Genomic DNA, 21,359 nt, shown 5'->3' on the forward strand with positions numbered 1-21,359 from the left:
GGCCACTATCTCCGCTGACAGGGCACTGAGCTCCTGAGGGTGATGATCGTTAGCCGCCCCAGGCGACCGCTCACTCCCGCAGCATGCCGCCACCCCCTAACAGAGCCTGAAGATTCCGGTGGCAAGTGAGTCACAGGCCCCCACAGCAAGCGGGGAGCCGTTGTGAAGATGGCGGCAACAGGGTGGGAGAGCAGCACTAACTGCGCTCCGGAGGCTTAGCGGTACACAGTGCGGCGCTATGAGGGGCGCCCTGAGCCAGCGCCTATACCCTACACTGGTCACCAAGGCTGTCAGGGACCTCTGTAACGCTGCCAGCACCATTCCTCAGGCCAGTATAAAGAAAGGCCAGTATAAAGAAGTGAAGAGCGGGAAGCAGCGCCATGTTCAGGGGGCGGACCCAGCAGCGTTCAGCGCCATTTTCCTGCCTGCAGATCCAGTACAGAGACACTGACGGGGAGAGCTGTCCCTCCAAGCAACTCCAGCTATCCTGTGCGGTACCAGGGGGTTGTAGAAGGGGGGGGGGGGGATGCTGTGTAAATACTGTATAGTCTATTAAGGTACACAGTCAGCGCCAGGTAGTGGTATTATAGCTACCTAGGGAAGCGCTGTGTGTGGGTTGGCTCCAAGCTCTGTGTTTCTCTGTGGCATACTTGGAGGGAAACTGTGTCTGACATTTTCCTGTGTGTTTGTGGGGGTTTGTTTTCTCACATAGCCATGTCTAGGGACTCTGTGTCTTATGCTGCTGAGGACATTTCTTCTCCAGAGGAATCCATTCCTTGTACACAAGAATGTAATGTCTTGTCTCAGATCCCTATTACTGAGCCTGAGTGGTTGGACCTCTATTAAGGGAATGATCTCTCAGATCTCTACTAGGGTAGCTCATACTGAGACTGAAACTCAGGTTTTAAAGAAGTCTATGGCAGTTTGGTCAGGTTCTGTTCATATTCCTTCAAAATCCCCTAGCATATACTCAAAGAAACGTGCACTTGCCCAGATTATGCAAGATGACACGGATACCGACTCTGACACGGCAGACGGTGATGGGGATGTGCTGAGGGGGGCGGCATCCCTTGCAAAGGGGGTGCAGCTCATGATTGAGGCCATTAGGGATGTGTTACACATTGCTGACACACCACCTAAGCAGGTTGAGGAGGCTTACTTCACAGACAATAAGAAAGCCTCTCTAACCTTCCCTGCGTCTAAAGAATTAAACGCTTTATTTGAAAAATCCTGGGAAATCCCGGAGAAAAAATTCCAGATCCCCAAAAGGGTTCTGGTTGCTTTTCCTTTCCCTGAGGAAGATAGAAAAAAATGGGAAAACCCACCCATAGTTGACGCATCTGTTTCCAGACTGTCAAAGAAGTGGTTTTACCTGTCCCTGGGTCTACCGCATTAATGGAACCGGCTGATCGTAAGATTGACACTATGCTCAAATCCATATACACTGCTTCAGGGGTGGCGTTGAAGCCCACTATTGCCTGTGCATGGATTTCTAAAACTATAGTTAAGTGGTCAGGCACGTTACTAGAGGATTTGGATACAATGGATAGAAGTGACATTGAATTATTTTTACGTAACATACAGGATTCTGCGGGGTTCATGGTGGAATCCATGAAGGACCTGGGTACGCTGACTGCAAGGATATCTTCCATGTCTGTCTCAGCTCGCAGGGGTCTCTGGCTACGCCAATGGTCTGCAGACGCGGAATCCAGGAGAAGTGTGGAGAACCTACCCTACACAGGTCAGGCTCTATTTGGGGAAGCATTGGATGCGTGGGTTTCCATGGCAACCGCAGGTAAGTCACCTTTTCTTCCCTTAGCTACGCCTTCTACGCAGAAACCCTTTTCTTCATCTTCATCACAGTCCTTTCGGACCGCTAAGGCAGAAAAGTCCAAACCTCCTACCACCTTCTTTAGAGGTGGTCGTGCAAAATCCAAAAAGCCTGCACCCGCAGGCTCCCAGGACCAGAAACCTGCTTCTGGATCCTCAAAATCCTCCGCATGACGGTGGACCGCGAAGCCTGGAAGACGGGCAGGTGGGTGCGAGGCTCAGATGTTTCAGCCACGTCTGGGTGTCGTCCGGCCTGGATCCCTGGGTACAGGATATTGTGTCCCAGTGGTACAGACTGGAGTTTCAAGAACTTCCACCGCACCGATTCTTCAAATCAGGCTTGCCAGCTTTGCTGGCAGACAGGGCTATCCTACAGGAAGCCATCCAAAAATTGGAAAACTCACAGGTCATTGTCCCATTTCCGCCTCATCTGCAAACCAAGGGTTATTATTCGAACTTTTTCGTGGTACCGAAACCGGATGGTTCGGTCAGACCGATTTTGTACTTGAAATCGTTTAACCCTTATCTGAGGGAGTTAAAATTCAAGATGGAGTCTCTGAGAGCGGTGATCTCCGGTCTGGAGGAGGGAGAGTTTCGGGTATTCCTGGATATCAAAGATGCGTACCTCCACATTCCAATTTGGCCGCCGAACCAGGCTTATCTCAGATTTGCACTGTTGGACTGTCACTATCAGTTCCAGGCACTGCCATTCGGCCTCTCCGCGGCACCGAGGGTTTTCACCAAGTTGATGGCAGAGATGATGGTTCTCCTCCGCAGACGGAGTGAACATAATTACATATCTGGACGATCTGCTGATAAAGGCATCGACCAGGGAAAAGTTGTTGCAGTCTATTGTTCTCACGACTCGTCTGCTCAGGGACCATGGTTGGATCCTGAACCTTCCAAAGTCACATTTGGAGTTGACAAGGAGATTGTCTTTCCTGGGGATGATCCTCGACACAGAAGTGCAGAGGGTGTTTCTGCCGGAAGAGAAAGCGTTGGTGATTCAAACAATGGTCCGGGATGTCCTGAAGCCAGCCCGGGTCTCGGTTCATCAGTGCATTCGCCTTCTGGGGAAGATGGTTGCCTCCTACGAGGCTCTACAGTACGGAAGATTTCATGCTCGAGCCTTCCAACTGGATCTCCTGGACAAGTGGTCAGGGTTTCATCTACATTTGCACCTGAGGATTCGTCTGTTGCCGACAACAGGGATTTCATTCCTCTGGTTCGGGATTCAGGACTGGATCCTTCTAACCACGGACGCAAGCCTCCAGGGATGGGGTGCAGTCACTGAAGGGGAAACCTTCCAAGGAAGGTGGTCAAGTCTGGAATCTGGTCTTCCAATAAACTTTCTGGAACTAAGAGCCGTGTACAACGGTCTTCTCCAAGCGGCACATCTTCTGCAAGATTGAGCCATTCAAGTGCAGTCGGACAATGTAACAACGGTGGCCTTAATCAACCGACAGGGTAGAACGAAGAGCAGAGCTGCAATGTTAGAGGTTACAAGAATCATCCTCTGGGCAGAAAAACACGCGTTGGCGCTGTCAGCAATTTTCATTCCGGGAGTGGACAACTGGGAAGCAGACTTCCTCAGCAGACACGATCTCCATCCAGGAGAGTGGGGCCTCCATCCAGAGGTGTTCACGGAGGTGACAGATCTTTGGGGGTTCCTCAAATAGACATGATGGCCTCCCGCCTCAACAAGAAGCTTTGGAGGTATTGTTCCAGGTCGAGAGACCCGCAAGCAGTGGAGGTGGACGCTCTGGTGTCTCCGTGGGTGTTCCAGTCGGTGTACGTGTTTCCTCCACTTCCACTCATCCCAAGGATTCTAAAGCTCATAAGGAGAACAAGAGTTCAGGCAATCCTCATTGCTCCGGACTGGCCAAGAAGGGCTTTGTACACGGATCTTCTGGGTCTTCTGCTGGAAGATCCAAGGCCTCTTCCTCTTCGGGAGTACCTGTTACTACAGGGGCCGTTCGCTTATCAAGACTTACCACGGCTACGTTTGACAGCATGGAGTTTGAATGTCAGATATTAGCTCGAAAGGGCATTCCGAACAAAGTCATTCCTACCCTGATGCAGGCTAGAAAGGGAGTAACGTCTAAACATTACCATCGCATTTGGAAAAAGTATGTATCTTGGTGTGAATCCAAGAAGTTTCCTACGGTGGAGTTTCAACTGGGGCAGTTTCTCCTCTTTCTGCAAGCAGGTGTGGATATGGGCCTGAGGTTGGGATCCGTAAAGGTCCAGATTTCGGCCTTATCCATTTTCTTCCAGAAACAACTAGCTTCCCTCCCTGAGGTTCAGACTTTTTTTGAAAGGGGTTCTGCACATCCAGCCTCCCTTTGTGCCACCTAGGACACCCTGGGATCTTAACGTGGTGCTACAGTTCCTCCAATCGGATTGGTTTGAGCCTCTACAGAAGGTTGAGGTCAAGTTTCTCACGTGGAAGGCTGTCACTTTGTTGGCCTTAGCTTCTGCTAGGCGTGTGTCGGAGTTGGGGGTTTTGTCTTGCAAAAGTCCCTACTTGATCTTCCATGAAGATAGGGCTGAGCTCCGGACACGTCAGCAGTTCCTTCCAAAGGTTGTGTCGGCTTTTCATATCAACCAACCTATTGTGGTGCCAGTTGCTACTGACTCCTCAATTCAGTCAAAGTCCTTGGATGTTGTAAGGGCTCTGAAAATCTATGTGAAGAGGACTGCTCGTCACAGAAAATCGGACTCTTTGTTTGTCCTGTATGATCCCAAGAAACTTGGGTGTCCTGCTTCAAAGCAGACGATCTCTCGCTGGATCAGGTTCATTACCCAGCATGCGTATTCTACGGCAGGATTGGCATGTCCAAAATCTGTTAAGGCCCACTCTACTCGTAAGGTGGGTTCTTCCTGGGCGGCTGCCCGGGGTGTCTCGGCTTTACAGCTTTGCCGAGCAGCTACTTGGTCTGGGTTGGACACGTTTGCTAAGTTCTACAGGTTCGATACTTTGGCCTCTGAGGACCTAAGGTTTGGTCAATCAGTTCTGCATTAGCCTCCGCGCTCTCCCTCCCGTTCTGGGAGCTTTGGTATATCCCCATGGTACTAATGTGGACCCCAGCATCCTCTAGGACGTAAGAGAAAATAGGATTTTAATTAACTACCGGTAAATCCTTTTCTCGTAGTATGTAGAGGATGCTGGGCGCCCGCCCAGCGCTTCGTGATCCTGCAGTGGTTACTTAGTTCAGTACTTCTTGGTTAAAGTACTGTTTGTTACATGGTTAAGTAATATTGTTCAGCCGTTGCTGAGTTTTCAAGCTAGTTAGCTTGGTTTGCCTGGTATGTGTGAGCTGATGGGAATCTCGCCACTATCTGTGTAAAATCCTTCTCTCAAAGTTGTCCGTCTCCTCGGGCACAGTTTCTAGACTGAGTCTGGTAGGAGGGGCATAGAGCGAGGAGCCAGCCCACACTATTAAACTCTTAAAGTGCCAATGGCTCCTAGTGGACCATTCTATACCCCTATGGTACTAATGTGGACCCCAGCATCCTCTACGGACTTCGAGAAAAGGATTTACCGGTAGGTAATAAAAATCCTATTATTTAGCCTTTGTCACCTGAAATAGTGACTCCTAGATCCCTTTCCTCCTCAGTAATTCCCAGTACAGTGCCATTAATACTATATTTATCCTTTGTCACCTGAGATAGTGACTCCTAGATCCCTTTCCTCCTCAGTAATTCCCAGTACAGTGCCATTAATACTATATTTATCCTTTGTCACCTGAGATAGTGACTCCTAGATCCCTTTCCTCCTCAGTAGTCTCCAGTATAGTGCCATTAATAATATATTTATCCTTTATGTCACCTGAGATAGTGACTCCTAGATCCCTTTCCTCCTCAGTAGTTTCCAGTATAGTGCCATTAATACTATATTTATCCTTTGTCACCTGAGATAGTGACTCCTAGATCCCTTTCCTCCTCAGTAGTTCCCAGTTTAGTGCCATTAATACAATATTTATCCTTTGTCACCTGAGATAGTGACTCCTAAATCCCTTTCCTCCTCAGTAATTCCCAGTACAGTGCCATTAATACTATATTTAGCCTTTATGTCACCTGAAATAGTGACTCCTAGATCACTTTCCTCCTCAGTAGTTTCCAGTATAGCGCCATTAATACTATATTTAGCCTTTATGTCACCTGAAATAGTGACTCCTAGATCCCTTTCCTCCTCAGTAGTTCCAGTATAGTGCCATTAATACAATATTTATCCTTTGTCACCTGAGATAGTGACTCCTAGATCCCTTTCCTCCTCAGTAATTCCCAGTACAGTGCCATTAATACTATATTTAGCCTTTATGTCACCTGAAATAGTGACTCCTAGATCCCTTTCCTCCTCAGTAATTCCCAGTACAGTGCCATTAATACTATATTTCTCTGACGTCCTAGTGGATGCTGGGAACTCCGTAAGGACCATGGGGAATAGCGGCTCCGCAGGAGACTGGGCACAAAAGTAAAGCTTTAGGACTACCTGGTGTGCACTGGCTCCTCCCCCTATGACCCTCCTCCAAGCCTCAGTTAGATTTTTGTGCCCGGCCGAGAAGGGTGCATTCTAGGAGGCTCTCCTGAGTTTCTTAGTAAAAGTTTAGTTTTAGGTTTTTTATTTTCAGTGAGACCTGCTGGCAACAGGCTCACTGCATCGAGGGACTAAGGGGAGAAGAAGCGAACCTGCCTGCTTGCAGCCAGCTTGGGCTTCTTGGCTACTGGACACCATTAGCTCCAGAGGGACCGAACACAGGCCCAGCCTCGGAGTCCGGTCCCAGAGCCGCGCCGCCGGCCCCCTTACAGAGCCAGAAGCAAGAAGAGGTCCGGAAAATCGGCGGCAGAAGACATCAGTCTTCACCAAGGTAGCGCACAGCACTGCAGCTGTGTGCCATTGCTCCTCAGGCACACTTCACACTCCGGCCACTGAGGGTGCAGGGCGCTGGGGGGGGGCGCCCTGAGCAGCAATAGAAACACCTTGGCTGGCGAAAATACATCACATATAACCCCCAGGGCTATATGGATGTATTTTAACCCCTGCCAGAATACAGCAAAAAGCGGGAGAAAAGTCCGCCGAGAAGGGGGCGGAGCCTATCTCCTCAGCACACGGCGCCATTTTCCCTCACAGCTTCGCTGGAAGGACGTCTCCCTGACTCTCCCCTGCAGTCCTGCACTACAGAAAAGGGTAAAACAAGAGAGGGGGGCACTAATTAGGCGCAGTATAAATAAAACAGCAGCTATAAGGGGAAAAACACTTCTATAAGGTTATCCCTGTATATATATAGCGCTCTGGTGTGTGCTGGCATACTCTCCCTCTGTCTCCCCAAAGGGCTAGTGGGGTCCTGTCCTCTATCAGAGCATTCCCTGTGTGTATGCTGTGTGTCGGTACGATTGTGTCGACATGTATGAGGAGGAAAATGGTGTGGAGGCGGAGCAATTGCCTGTAATGGAGATGTCACCCCCTAGGGAGTCGACACCTGAGTGGCTGAGCTTATGGAAGGAATTACGTGACAGTGTCAGCTCTTTACAAAAGACGGTTGATGACATGAGACAGCCGGCTACTCAGCTCGTGCCTGTCTAGGCGTCTCAAAAGCCATCAGGGGCTCTAAAACGCCCGTTACCTCAGATGGCAGATTCAGACGCCGACACGGATACTGACTCCAGTGTCGACGATGAAGAGACGAATGTGACTTCCAGTAGGGCCACACGTTACATGATTGATGCTATGAAAAATGTTTTACATATTTCTGATAATACAAGTACCACTAAAAAGGGTATTATGTTTGGTGAGAAAAAACTGCCTGTAGTTTTTCCTGCATCTGAGGAATTAAATGAAGTGTGTGATGAAGCGTGGGTTTCCCCCGATAAAAAACTGATAATTCCTAAAAGGTTATTAGCATCATACCCCTTCCCGCCAGAGGATAGGGCACGTTGGGAAACACCCCCTAAGGTGGATAAAGCGCTCACACGTTTGTCAAAACAGGTGGCACTACCGTCTCCTGATAGGGCCGCCCTTAAGGAACCTGCTGACAGAAAGCAGGAGAATATCCTAAAATGTATATACACTCACACGGGTGTTATACTGCGACCAGCAATCGCCTCAGCCTGGATGTGCAGTGCTGGGGTGGCTTGGTCGGATTCCCAGACTGACAATATTGATACCCTGGATAGGGACAGTATATTACTGACTATAGAGCATTTGAAAGATGCATTTCTATATATGCGGGATGCACAGAGGGATATTTGCCGACTGGCATCAAGAGTAAGTGCGCTGTCCATTTCTGCCAGAAGAGGGTTATGGACGAGGCAGTGGTCAGGTGATGCTGATTCCAAAAGGCATATGGAAGTATTGCCTTACAAAGGGGAGGCGTTATTTGGGGTAGGTCTATCAGACCTGGTGGCCACGGCAACTGCTGGGAAATCCACATTTTTACCCCAGGTAGCCTCTCAACATAAGAAGACGCCGTATTATCAGGCGCAGTCCTTTCGGCCCCATAAGGGCAAGCGGGCAAAAGGCTCCTCATTTCTGCCCCGTGGCAGAGGGAGAGGAAAAAGGCTGCAGCAAACAGCCAGTTCCCAGGAATAGAAGCCCTCTCCCGTTTCTGCCAAGTCCTCAGCATGACGCTGGGGCTTTACAAGCGGACTCAGGCACTCCCCTAAAGTCTGCTTTACCGACGTCTCCCTCCGACAGGGAGGCGGTATGGGAAGCCATTCACAAGCTGTATTCCCAGCAGGTGATAATCAAGATACCCCTCCTGCAACAGGGACAGGGGTATTATTCCACGCTGTTTGTGGTACCGAAGCCGGATGGCTCGGTGGGACCTATTTTAAATCTGAAATCCTTGAACACTTACATACACAGGTTCAAATTCAAGATGGAGTCACTCAGAGCGGTGATTGCGAACTTGGAAGAAGGGGATTATATTGGTGTCTTTGGACATCAAGGAGGCTTACCTCCATGTCCCAATTTACCCTTCTCACCAAGGATACCTCAGGTTTGTGGTACAGAACTGTCACTATCAGTTTCAGACGCTGCCGTTTGGTTTGTCCACGGCACCCCGGGTCTTTACCAAGGTAATGGCCGAAATGATGATACTCCTTCGAAGGAAGGGAGTTTTAGTTATCCCGTACTTGGACGATCTCCTGATAAGGGCAAGATCCAGGGAACAATTGGTAGTCGGGGTAGCACTATCTCAAGTAGTGTTGCGGCAGCACGGTTGGATTCTCAATATTCCAAAATCGCAGCTGATCCCGACGACACGTCTTCTATTCCTAGGGATGATCCTGGACACAGTCCAGAAAAAGGTGTTTCTCCCGGAGGAGAAAGCCAGGGAGTTATCCGAACTAGTCAGAAACCTCCTAAAACCAGGCCAAGTGTCAGTGCATCAATGCACAAGGGTCCTGGGAAAAATGGTGGCTTCCTACGAAGCAATCCCTTTCGGCAGATTCCACGCAAGAACTTTCCAGTGGGACCTGCTGGACAAATGGTCCGGATCGCATCTTCAGATGCATCAGCGGATAACCCTGTCACCAAAGACAAGGGTGTCTCTCCTGTGGTGGTTGCAGAGTGCTCATCTTCTAGAGGGCCGCAGATTCGGCATTCAGGACTGGGTCCTGGTGACCACGGATGCCAGCCTGCGAGGCTGGGGAGCAGTCACACAGGGAAGAAATTTCCAGGGCTTGTGGTCAAGCCTGGAGACATCACTTCACATAAATATCCTGGAGCTGAGGGCCATTTACAATGCCCTAAGCCAAGCAAGACCTCTGCTTCAAGGTCAGCCGGTGCTGATCCAGTCGGACAACATCACGGCAGTCGCCCACGTGAACAGACAGGGCGGCACAAGAAGCAGGAGGGCAATGGCAGAAGCTGCAAGGATTCTTCGCTGGGCGGAAAATCATGTGATAGCACTGTCAGCAGTGTTCATTCCGGGAGTGGACAACTGGGAAGCAGACTTCCTCAGCAGGCACGACCTCCACCCGGGAGAGTGGGGACTTCACCCAGAAGTCTTCCACATGATTGTAAACCGTTGGAAAAAACCAAAGGTGGACATGATGGCGTCCCGCCTCAACAAAAAATTGGACAGGTATTGCGCCAGGTCAAGGGACCCTCAGGCAATAGCTGTGGGCGCTCTGGTAACACCATGGGTGTACCAGTCAGTGTATGTGTTTCCCTCGTCTGCCTCTCATACCCAAGGTACTGAGAATTATAAGACGGAGAGGAGTAAGAACTATACTCGTGGCTCCGGATTGGCCAAGAAGGACTTGGTACCCGGAACTTCAAGAGATGCTCACAGAGGACCCGTGGCCTCTACCTCTAAGAAGGGACCTGCTCCAGCAAGGACCCTGTCTGTTCCAAGACTTACCGCGGCTGCGTTTGACGGCATGGCGGTTGAACGCCGGATCCTGAAGGAAAAAGGCATTCCGGAAGAAGTCATTCTTACCCTGATTAAAGCCAGGAAGGATGTGACCGCAAAGCATTATCACCGCATTTGGCGGAAATATGTTGCGTGGTGCGAGGCCAGGAAGGCCCCAACGGAGGAATTTCAACTGGGTCGATTCCTGCATTTCCTGCAAACAGGAGTGTCTATGGGCCTAAAATTAGGATCCATTAAGGTTCAGATTTCGGCCCTGTCGAGTTTCTTCCAGAAAGAACTGGCTTCAGTTCCTGAAGTTCAGACGTTGTCAAGGGGGTGCTGCATATACAGCCTCCTTTTGTGCCTCCAGTGGCACCTTGGGATCTCAATGTAGTTTTGGGGTTCCTAAAATCACATTGGTTTGAACCGCTTAAATCTGTGGATTTGAAATATCTCACATGGAAAGTGGTCATGCTGTTGGCCCTGGCTTCGGCCAGGCGCGTGTCAGAATTGGCGGCTTTATCTTATAAAAGCCCTTACCTGATTTTTCATACGGACAGGGCAGAATTGAGGACTCGTCCACAATTTCTCCCTAAGGTGGTTTCAGCGTTTCTCCTGAACCAGCCTATTGTGGTACCTGCGGCTACTAGGGACTTGGAGGACTCCATGTTGCTGGACGTTGTCAGGGCCCTGAAAATATATGTTTCCAGGACGGCTGGAGTCAGAAAATCTGACTCCCTGTTTATCCTGTATACACCCAACAAGCTGGGTGCTTCTGCTTCTAAGCAGACTATTGCTCGTTGGATTTGTAGTACAATTCAGCTTGCACATTCTGTGGCAGGCCTGCCACAGCCAAAATCTGTAAAAGCCCATTCCACAAGGAAGGGGGCTCATCTTGGGCGGCTGCCCGAGGGGTCTCGGCTTTACAACTTTGCCAAGCAGCTACTTGGTCAGGGGCAAACACGTTTGCTAAATTCTACAAATTTGATACTCTGGCTGAGGAGGACCTGGAGTTCTCTCATTCGGTGCTGCAGAGTCATCCGCACTCTCCCGCCCGTTTGGGAGCTTTGGTATAATCCCCATGGTCCTTACGGAGTTCCCAGCATCCACTAGGACGTCAGAGAAAATAAGAATTTACTTACCAATAATTCTATTTCTCGTAGTCCGTAGTGGATGCTGGGCGCCCATCCCAAGTGCGGATTGTCTGCAATACTTGTACATAGTTATTGTTAACTAAATCGGGTTATTGTTGTTGTGAGCCATCTTTCCAGAGGCTCCTCTGTTATCATGCTGTTAACTGGGTTCAGATCACAAGTTGTACGGTGTGATTGGTGTGGCTGGTATGAGTCTTACCCGGGATTCAAAATCCTTCCTTATTGTGTACGCTCGTCCGGGCACAGTATCCTAACTGAGGCTTGGAGGAGGGTCATAGGGGGAGGAGCCAGTGCACACCAGGTAGTCCTAAAGCTTTACTTTTGTGCCCAGTCTCCTGCGGAGCCGCTATTCCCCATGGTCCTTACGGAGTTCCCAGCATCCACTACGGACTACGAGAAATAGAATTATCGGTAAGTAAATTCTTATTTTAGCCTTTATGTCACCTGAAATAGTGACTCCTAGATCCCTTTCCTCCTCAGTAATTCCCAGTACAGTGCCATTAATACTATATTTATCCTTTGGGTTTTGAGACCCAAGTGCATGATTTTGCATGTTTTGGCATTAAACTGTAATTGTCACACACTTGACCATTCCTCTAGTCTACCCAGATCCTCAATCATTTGTTTTACCCAACCTGGTGTGTCTACCCTGTTGCATACCTTTATGTCATCTGCAAAAAGACATACTTTCCCTTTAATGCCATTTGCAATGTCACCAATAAAGATATTAAGAAGCACCGGTCTATCCGGTTGCTGTATCTTCACTGGACCCTTTAAAGCTCCATTACCATTTAAAGCTGTAATCATTTCTCTTCACCACTTTGAACTGGTTGCTGAAGGGGGGTGTGTGAGCCAAAGGACCAATCGGATGCAGTGTCCATCCGTTTCATTGGTCCTGCCACTTACACTCCTATCCAAAGGTTTTAGCATGTCATAGTTTCATAACCAAATGGTCACTACAAATATATATAGTGCAATATTTATTAGTCCTAACGGTACGCAGCATGTACAGAATGGCCGTGTCTTGTGGCATTGCATGTCTTCTTTATTTTAACCTTCTACAATTGTTGAGCGATCATTTTGGTGAGACTTAATAGAGATCCTGTTTCCCGGCTAGGGAAGGGGCCTCCGTGTTGGTCCACGGATCAGAGGGAATGGATTCCACGTTACAGGTGACCTCTTTGGCCCAAATCATTCTGGACCCCAAGTGCAGGACCATTCGCGGCTTTGAGGCCCTGGTGGAGAAGGAGTGGTTACAAGTGAGTAGGGAAGACTATCATATGAAGCCATATTGAAAGTAGACCGGGTTCTGTGTCATTTGCTGCTTTCTGCAGTCATCACTTTGAGTAAATTAGCTGCAGCAGGAATGGCGCAGAATGGCCGACTCCGCTTTATAGGAGACCGCTAAACGTTATTGCTCGTTATATAATCCTTTACTTGTTATTGTAACTGATCTTGACGAGAGTTTTACCTGTAGAAACTCCTGTCCCCATATTTATTTTATTAACATATTCCTTTGGGTTTAAGAATTAGAACTTGTTCACAGTTACTTGGCTATCCCCAGTTTATAATTGGGACAATTGAATTGTAGTAAAACGGCATCTAGGCACCGTGACGGCAGGGAGATGATGCGCCAGTAGGACACAGATGGACTGGGTATGCAGGATGCAGCAGGACCACTTAGAACACACAGCCTGGAATACGTGGGATGTAGTACCCGAGTTTAACCAGTGCTCCCATTGGCGGTACTGAATTGCTAAGTTATCTGCAGTCTAAATGCCGCAAGTTATCCGCATGACCGTACAGGTGGGCTAGATTAATGGGTATCCGGACTCCAGGTCGACAACAAAAAGGTCGACACATCTTAGGTCGATGCCAATTGGTCGACATGGACAAAAGGTCGACGAACAAGGTCGACATGGAAAAAGGTCGACATCATTTTTTTCACAATTTTTTTCTATTTTGGAACCTTTTCATACTTAACGATCCACGTGGACTACGATTGGAACGGTAATCTGTGCCGAGCGGAGCGAAGGCACCATGCCCGAAGCATGGCGAGCGAAGCGGTGCACTAATTGGGGTTCCCCGTCACTCTACGAAGAAAATTACACACAAAAAACATTAAAAAAAACTCATGTCGACCTTTTGTCCATGTCGACCTAAGGTGTGTCGACCAATTGGCGTCGACCTAAGGTGTGTCGACCTTTTTGTTGTCGACCTGGAGTCCCAGACCCGATTAATGAAACCTATTTTTGCCCTTTGATACAATGCATGTGCTCTCAGCACTGAATCCCATTGTGTCCAGAGAGCAGGTCTGTGTCATACCCAAGGGCAACAGTTTCCTGTTATATACAGTGCTCACTGGAAAGTACAGAAAGAAGCCACACAGAACTTGGCTAAAACTAAGTTTAGTCAAAGTTGGTTGTGGGCCTGTACAAGCCAGTGCATCAGTTATCTGATCCCCCTATAATAAACTGCATTGTCCTTTGTCCCCAGGCGGGTCACCCATTTCAGCACCGCTGCGCACAGTCCGCCTACTCCAACAGCAAGCAGAAGTGGGAAGCCCCGACGTTCCTGCTCTTCCTGGACTGCGTCTGGCAGATACTCCGCCAGTTCCCCTGCTCCTTCCAGTTTAACGAGCGCTTTCTCGTCACGCTCTTTGAGCACGCTTACGCCTCGCAGTTCGGAACATTCCTGGGCAACAGTGAGTTTGAGAGGTAAGTGCACGATGTGAGGTCCACCAAAATATTGTATCATGTTCCCAGTTACCACTTATCCTGTGATCTATGTGTAGTGTCTGAGCTTCAGGCCCAGCTGCAATCTGGTTACATTGCCCGGGGTTTTACAGTCACTGTGCGAAATCTATCATAATGTCATATTGTATGGTATGTCCTTATATATGTGTCATGTAACACTTAGGGTGAAATTCAATTGTTTGAGAAGTCGGTTGGGTGTCTGTCTATTAGATAGGAAAAAACAGACTCCCAACTGAATTTTCAAACATTTGAATCTCACCCATTATATTGTCCTTTATATACTGTATAGATCTATATAATCTATCGTCCATACTTCTGCGTGTTCTGTTTACTTTTTTCTGTTCATCTTTATGGAAGATTTCCTGAAGAATGGCTTAGTACAGATATATTTTATGCAGTGGAAGAGCCTGTACTTGTGCGCCACTGTTCTGGAGTTGCAGCGACCATTCAGTAGCTGGGGCGCCGTACACGGTTTCCCAGGAGAGCAGTCGCCCACAGCCAGGCAGCACACCAATAACTCAACTAGTAGGGTCATAGGCAGGGCAGTCATGGTATATGTTCTGGTAGAATGTGGGTGTCAGGTGTCCGGGGGTGTGGCCATATTGTGAATTCCGGGTTTCCGCAGTAAAAGTGTAGTATTTTGTACGCAGCGCTGACGTTGAGTGCTGTGTATTACGGATTCCAGCCAGGTCTGGCAGGGGGATGTGCTGGCCAGTTGAGCGTACCGGAAGTAGATATAGGTCTTGTTCAGGTAAGCACCGCCAGGGCAGGCTGCTCCTCTACCGTTGGGAGGACATTAAAGGGTGAGCCGTTTTGTAGAGTGCAGCAGCGTTGTCACAGCTGCCTGCCGCATTCTGCTATAGAGGGAAGAGGGGGTTAATAGGAGAGCCCAGACTATTCTCTTTTCCAAACTCCAACTTCTCGCATCGGCAGAGTTGTGCTGCTCACAAGTAGATAGGGTAGAAACGGCTCAAACATATATGTCACCAGAAGAAGAGCTAATGGCGTCCCGCTGTAGATCATCCTGTTATTGGTTAGGGGGTCGTTATGAACAACCTTTTAATACCTTTTCCGCAAATTCTAGACGCTGCGCTGTACGTTCCCAGCTCTGTTGTTAAACTATGCATTTTACGGTGTCTCACTGCTGCAAAATGGCCAGCGCGAAAGCTGTATGTCACAGGATTCTACTGTCAGTTCACTCCTGTAATCTGGCGGCGCATGAATCAACACAAATGGTGATAGTCACTTTTATTGAAGCGGTGTAGTTGGGAGATGACGGGGCTGTATAACATCCACTAGACTTACTGATAGGGGAAGTCTCTCCCAGGATGCACAAGGGACAAGTGTCAGCGAATACTGGGAGGGGATGACCCGCTTGTTGATGACCCGCTATTTGACTCTGCTTAATTCCACTTCCATCATAAATAAATAGGAGGGAGAAGTAAGGTTCAGAAGCAACCTAGCAGTGTAAAAAGAATCCCATTGTGTCATGTAAACGCAGGAATCCGTGCGCTTCACGTGTCCTAACGCTGCCGTCACACCTCTGGTGCATTGCCTGACCTCTGGCTCTCCCAACAGCAGGGTACATAAATATGTCTGGGTCACCCCAGTCAGGCCCGCCCACGTTATGTCTGCTGCTCCGCCCCCTGTCTGCTCTGTCCCATCCCGTTCCCCCTTTTAACTTCTCTGACCCCCCATCTCTCCGTCACACGCTCCCATACATACCCGATGGCATGGCAGGTCCACCTCCTCTCTCTCCCTAGCACTGGGAACCTTTGGATGGGCAGCGTACATCCGCGTCCCTCTGCGCATGCATGTTGCAGACGAGACAGACTAGCAAATTATTATATAGATCAGAGGTTTCCAAACGCAGTCCTCAAGGCACCCCAACAGTCCAGGTTTTAGGTATATCCATGGCCCAGCAGAGATGGTTAAAGCAAATTGACTAAGGTGCTAATTAAGTCACCTGTGGCCAAGCATGGATACATTTGAAACCAGGACCGTTGTGGTGCCTTGAGGGCCGCGTTTGGGAACCTCTGATATAGATTGTTCACGAAATATTGAACTGATCAAGATCCGTATTTGATGTGACAAAGGCAGTATTGTAGTTTTATCCACATGACACATTCTCTTTAATAAAATGCCTCAGTGAGGCGCTGTAGTCACACGCAGCCGCATCCAGTGAACTTGTGGTGTATAGACACTAGGTTGCAAGAAAGGTTCAAGAAAGCTGAAGGCACAGACATTGGCCCTCATTCCAACCTGATCGCTCGCTAGCTATTTTTTGCACTGCTGCGATCAGAGAGTGTATTTTCGGTTTGCAAGTGTGCGATCGCACGTGCAGCCGAGCGCTACAAAAAAGTTTTGTGCATTTTCTGAGTTGCCCAGAACTTACTCAGCCGCTGCGATCACTTCAGCATGTTTGTGTCCAGAATGACGTCAGACACCCGCCCTGCAAACGCTTGGACACGCCTGCGTTTTCCCAAACACTCCCAGAAAACGGTCAGTTGCCACCCACAAACGCCCTCTTCCTGTCAATCTCCTTGCGATCGGCTGTGCGAATGGATCCTTCGTTAAATCCATCGCTCAGCAACGATCCGCTATGTACCCGTACGACGCACCTGCGCATTGCGGTGCATGCACAGTTCTGACCTGATCACAGCGCAGCGAAAAAACCGAGCGTGCGATCAGGTGGGAATGAGGCCCATTGATTGGTGCAGACTGTATGGTGGTAACCACAAGCGCTGGAAACCAGCTTATGAATGTTTTACATTTTACTTATCCGACTCACAGCGCAGAGCAGTTTCAGCTACTCCTCTGTGACCGCGCAGCGATCCGCGTCATTGGTTTAAGTCACTCATAGTAATCTATACCTGCAGCAATAGTGCACAGAATAATATATACAGTATTATATACGTGATATAGTCACTCGGTGATGTTTGTGTGACTTATTAAAGGACGTATGTTTGTGTTTTAGGACTAAGCTGAAGCTACAGCAGAAGACAATGTCTCTCTGGTCCTGGGTGAACCAACCTAAAGAGCTCCACAAATTCACTAATCCACTTTTCGAAGCCAATGGCCTGGTAATCTGGCCGTCCGTAGCCCCCCAGAGCCTACAGCTGTGGGAAGGTAAGTCTTTTATGTGCACAAGGTGTATTGTACTGAGCACACACACTGCAACAGATGATTGTGAGATGTATGTATATGCCTGGGATCGCCATGTGTATTTTGTGTGCCCGCACCTTCTGACTGCGCCGAGAGTTCCCCATGTGATTGGTCTGTTTGGCTGGAGTATCAGCCGCTAGGGTTCATCCAGTTTGGCCACCTCTGCGTCTACTAAATTGGAAGGAAATCTCAGCTCTAGAACATGTGGTTCCCAAACATTCTCCAATCACCATGCCCTGGAGTCTCCGTATTTGTTCCACGGCACCTCTAGGCCAGAAGTTTCCTATTAAAATATCAAAATAATGAAAAGAGGAAAATTATGATTACCCATCATCCTTAGGTACAGTTACGCTGTGGCGGATGCTTCTGTTCATGTAGCTTCTGGTCGGCGTCTACCAGCACTGGTTTTGCCCGTCACATCACCCAGCAGTGCAGGAAAGAAAACCGGGAAGAAGCTGTAGTGCAGTTGGACAGTGGGTTCTGGGAGCAGATGGGAGAAAAAGGAGGAGAAACAGGTGGGATGGCGGAACAGTGTGAGACACGCACACGCAAAGGGGGGGACAGAGATAAACATATGGGGAGTCAGAGAGACAGACTCTTATACAGATTTAGGAGCCAAGACAGTGAAACAGGAGCAAATTTGCACTTAGACTAGACAAATTTTAGATTTTTATTATTTTTATTTCTCTTACGTCCTAGAGGATGCTGAGGACTCCGTAAGGACCATGGGGATAGACGGGCTCCGCAGGAGACATGGGCACTTTAAGAAAGAGCTTTAGGTATGGGTGTGCACTGGCTCCTCCCTCTATGCCCCTCCTCCAGACCTCAGTTTGATACTGTGCCCAGAGGAGACTGGGTGCATTACAGGGAGCTCTCCTGAGTTTCCTGAAAGAAAGTATATTTGTTAGGTTTTTTATTTTCAGGGAACCTGCTGGCAACAGACTCCCTGCATCGAGGGACTGAGGGGAGAGAAAAAGACCTGCTTTAATGTTAGGCTCTGTTTCTTAGGCTACTGGACACCATTAGCTCCAGAGGGATCGGTACGCAGGTCTCACCCTCGCCGTCCGTCCCAGAGCCACGCCGCCGTCCTCCTCGCAGAGCCGGAAGATAGAAGCCGGGTGAGTATGAGAAGTAAGAAGACTTCAGAGGCGGCAGAAGACTTCAGATCTTCACTGAAGTAAAACACACAGCAGTAAAGCTGTGCACCATTGCTCCCACACAGCACACACAAACGGCAGTCACTGTAATGGTGCAGGGCGCAGGGGGGCGCCCTGGGCAGCAATAAAACCTCTTTTTCTGGCAAATGTGTATATATACAGCTGGGCACTGTATATATAAAGAGCCCCAGCCAGGTTTTTCGATATTTGAGCGGGACAGAAGCCCGACGCCGAGGGGGCGGGGCTTCTTCCTCAGCACTCACCAGCGCCATTTTCTCCACAGCACAGCGCTGAGAGGAAGCTCCCCGGATTCTCCCCTGCTTATCCACGGTGAAAGAGGGTTTTAAAGAAGGGGAAGAGCACATTATTGGCGCAATATACAGATTACAGCGCTATCTGGGTAAACATATTGTGTGTTTTTTCCTGGGTCATTAGCGCTGGGTGTGTGCTGGCATACTCTCTCTCTGTCTCTCCAAAGGGCCTTGTGGGGGAACTGTCTTCAGATAAGAGGATTCCCTGTGTGTGTGGTGTGTCGGTACGCGTGTGTCGACATGTCTGAGGTAGAAGGCTCTCCTAGGGAGGAGGTGGAGCAAATGAATGTGGTGTCTCCGTCGACACCTGACTGGATGGATATGTGGAATGTTTTAAGTGCTAATGTGAATTTATTGCACAAAAGATTAGACAAATCTGAGGCTAGGGAACAGCCAGGGAGTCGACCCATGTCTGTCCCTATGTCGCAGGGACCTTCGGGGTCTCAAAAGCGCCCACTATCCCAAATAGTAGACACTGATACCGACACGGATTCTGACTCCAGTGTCGACTACGATGATGCAAAGTTACAGCCAAAACTGGCTAAATGTATTCGATATATGATTATTGCAATAAAAGATGTTTTGCATATCACAGAGGGTACACATGTATGAGGGAAAGAAACCTGAGGTAACCTTTCCCCCTTCTCATGAGCTGAACGAGTTGTGTGAAAAAGCGTGGGAATCTCCAGACAAAAAACTGCAGATTCCCAAAAGGATTCTTATGGCGTATCCTTTCCCGGCAAAGGACAGGATACGGTGGGAATCCTCTTCTAGGGTGGACAAAGCGTTGACACGCTTATCCAAAAAGGTAGCGCTGCCATCCCAAGATAGGGCTACCCTCAGGGATCCTGCTGATCGCAAGCAGGAGGTTACTTTGAAGTCCATTTACACACATTCTGGTACTTTACTCAGACCGGCTATTGCGTCGGCTTGGGTTTGTAGCGCTGTAGCAGCGGGGACAGATACCTTATCAGCGGAGATTGAGACCCTGGATAAGGATACCATCTTATTGACCCTAGGACATATAAAAGATGCTGTCTTATATATGAGAGATGCTCAAAGAGATTGGTTTACTGGGTTCTAGAGTCAACGCTATGTCGATTTCTGCTAGACGAGTCCTATGGACCCGGCAATGGACAGGTGATGCCGACTCAAAAAGGCATATGGAGGTTTTACCTTACAAGGGTGAGGAATTGTTTGGAGAAGGTCTCTCGGACCTGGTCTCCACAGCTACAGCTGGTAAATCCAATTTCTCTTACGTCCTAGAGAGATGCTCACAGAAGATCCGTGGCCTCTTCCTCTAAGGCAGGACCTGTTGCAACAGGGGCCCTGTCTGTTCCAAGACTTACCGCGGCTGCGTTTGACGGCATGGCGGTTGAACGCCGGATCCTAGCGGAAAAGGGCATTCCAGATGAGGTCATTCCTACTCTGATAAAGGCTGGGAAGGACGTGACAGCTAAACATTATCACCGTATATGGTGAAAGTATGTTTCTTGGTGTGAGGTCAGGAATTCTCCTACGGAAGAATTCCATCTGTGCCGTTTCCTTCACTTCCTACAAACTGGAGTGAATTTGGGCCTAAAATTAGGCTCCATTAAGGTTCAGATTTCGGCCTTATCCATTTTCTTTCAGAAAGAATTAGCTTCTCTCCCAAAAGTACAGACTTTTGTGAAGGGAGTGCTGCATATTCAGCCTACTTTTGTACCTCCGGTGGCGCCTTGGGACCTTAATGTGGTGTTGAGTTTCCTTAAGTCACATTGGTTTGAACCACTTAAAACGGTGGAGTTAAAATATCTCACTTGGAAGGTGGTCATGTTGTTAGCCTTGGCTTTGGCTAGGCGATTGTCGGAATTGGCGGCTTTGTCTCATAAAAGCCCCTATCTGGTTTTCCATATGGATAGAGCGGAATTGCGGACCCGTCCTCAATTTTTGCCTAAGGTGGTGTCATCTTTTCATATGAACCAACCTATTGTGGTGCCTGTGGCTACGCGAGACTTGGAGGATTCCGAGTCCCTTGATGTGGTCAGGGCTTTGAAAATTTACGTAGCCAGAATGGCTAGAGTCAGAAAAACAGAAGCACTGTTTGTCCTGTATGCAGCCAACAAGGTAGGCGCTCCTGCTTCAAAGCAGAATTTTGCTCGCTGGATCTGTAACACGATTCAGCAGGCTCATTCTACGGCTGGATTGCCGTTACCAAAATCGGTCAAGGCCCATTCCACTAGGAAGGTGGGCTCTTCTTGGGCGGCTGCCCGAGGGGTCTCGGCATTACAGCTGTGCCGAGCTGCTACTTGGTCGGGTTCAAACACCTTTGCAAAATTCTATAAGTTTGATACCCTGGCTGAGGAGGACCTCATGTTTGCTCAATCGGTGCTGCAGAGTCATCCGCACTCTCCCGCCCGTTTGGGAGCTTTGGTATAATCCCCATGGTCCTTACGGAGTCCCCAGCATCCTCTAGGACGTAAGAGAAAATAAGATTTTAAACCTACTGGTAAATCTCTTTCTCGTAGTCCGTAGAGGATGCTGGGCGCCCGTCCCAAGTGCGGACTACTTCTGCAAGACTTGTATATAGTTTTGCTTACTAAAGGGTTATGTTATAGTTTCATCGGTCTCCGACTGATGCTATGTT

At 48.8% G+C, this 21,359-nt stretch overlaps 1 protein-coding gene across 2 annotated transcripts in view; it reads left to right on the plus strand.

The window, feature by feature from the left end:
- The window catches only part of MTMR9 (myotubularin related protein 9), a 163,377-nt gene that overhangs the window by 131,863 nt on the left and 10,155 nt on the right, over positions 1-21,359 (plus strand). For both annotated transcript variants that reach the window (XM_063915089.1, XM_063915088.1), the window contains exons 7-9: positions 12,462-12,603; positions 13,841-14,061; positions 17,078-17,229. In XM_063915089.1, coding sequence (XP_063771159.1) covers positions 12,462-12,603; positions 13,841-14,061; positions 17,078-17,229 — 515 coding nt within the window. The remainder of the gene's footprint in view (positions 1-12,461; positions 12,604-13,840; positions 14,062-17,077; positions 17,230-21,359) is intronic.

Source organism: Pseudophryne corroboree, chromosome 4, assembly GCF_028390025.1.
Source record: "Pseudophryne corroboree isolate aPseCor3 chromosome 4, aPseCor3.hap2, whole genome shotgun sequence".
NCBI lineage: Eukaryota > Metazoa > Chordata > Amphibia > Anura > Myobatrachidae > Pseudophryne > Pseudophryne corroboree.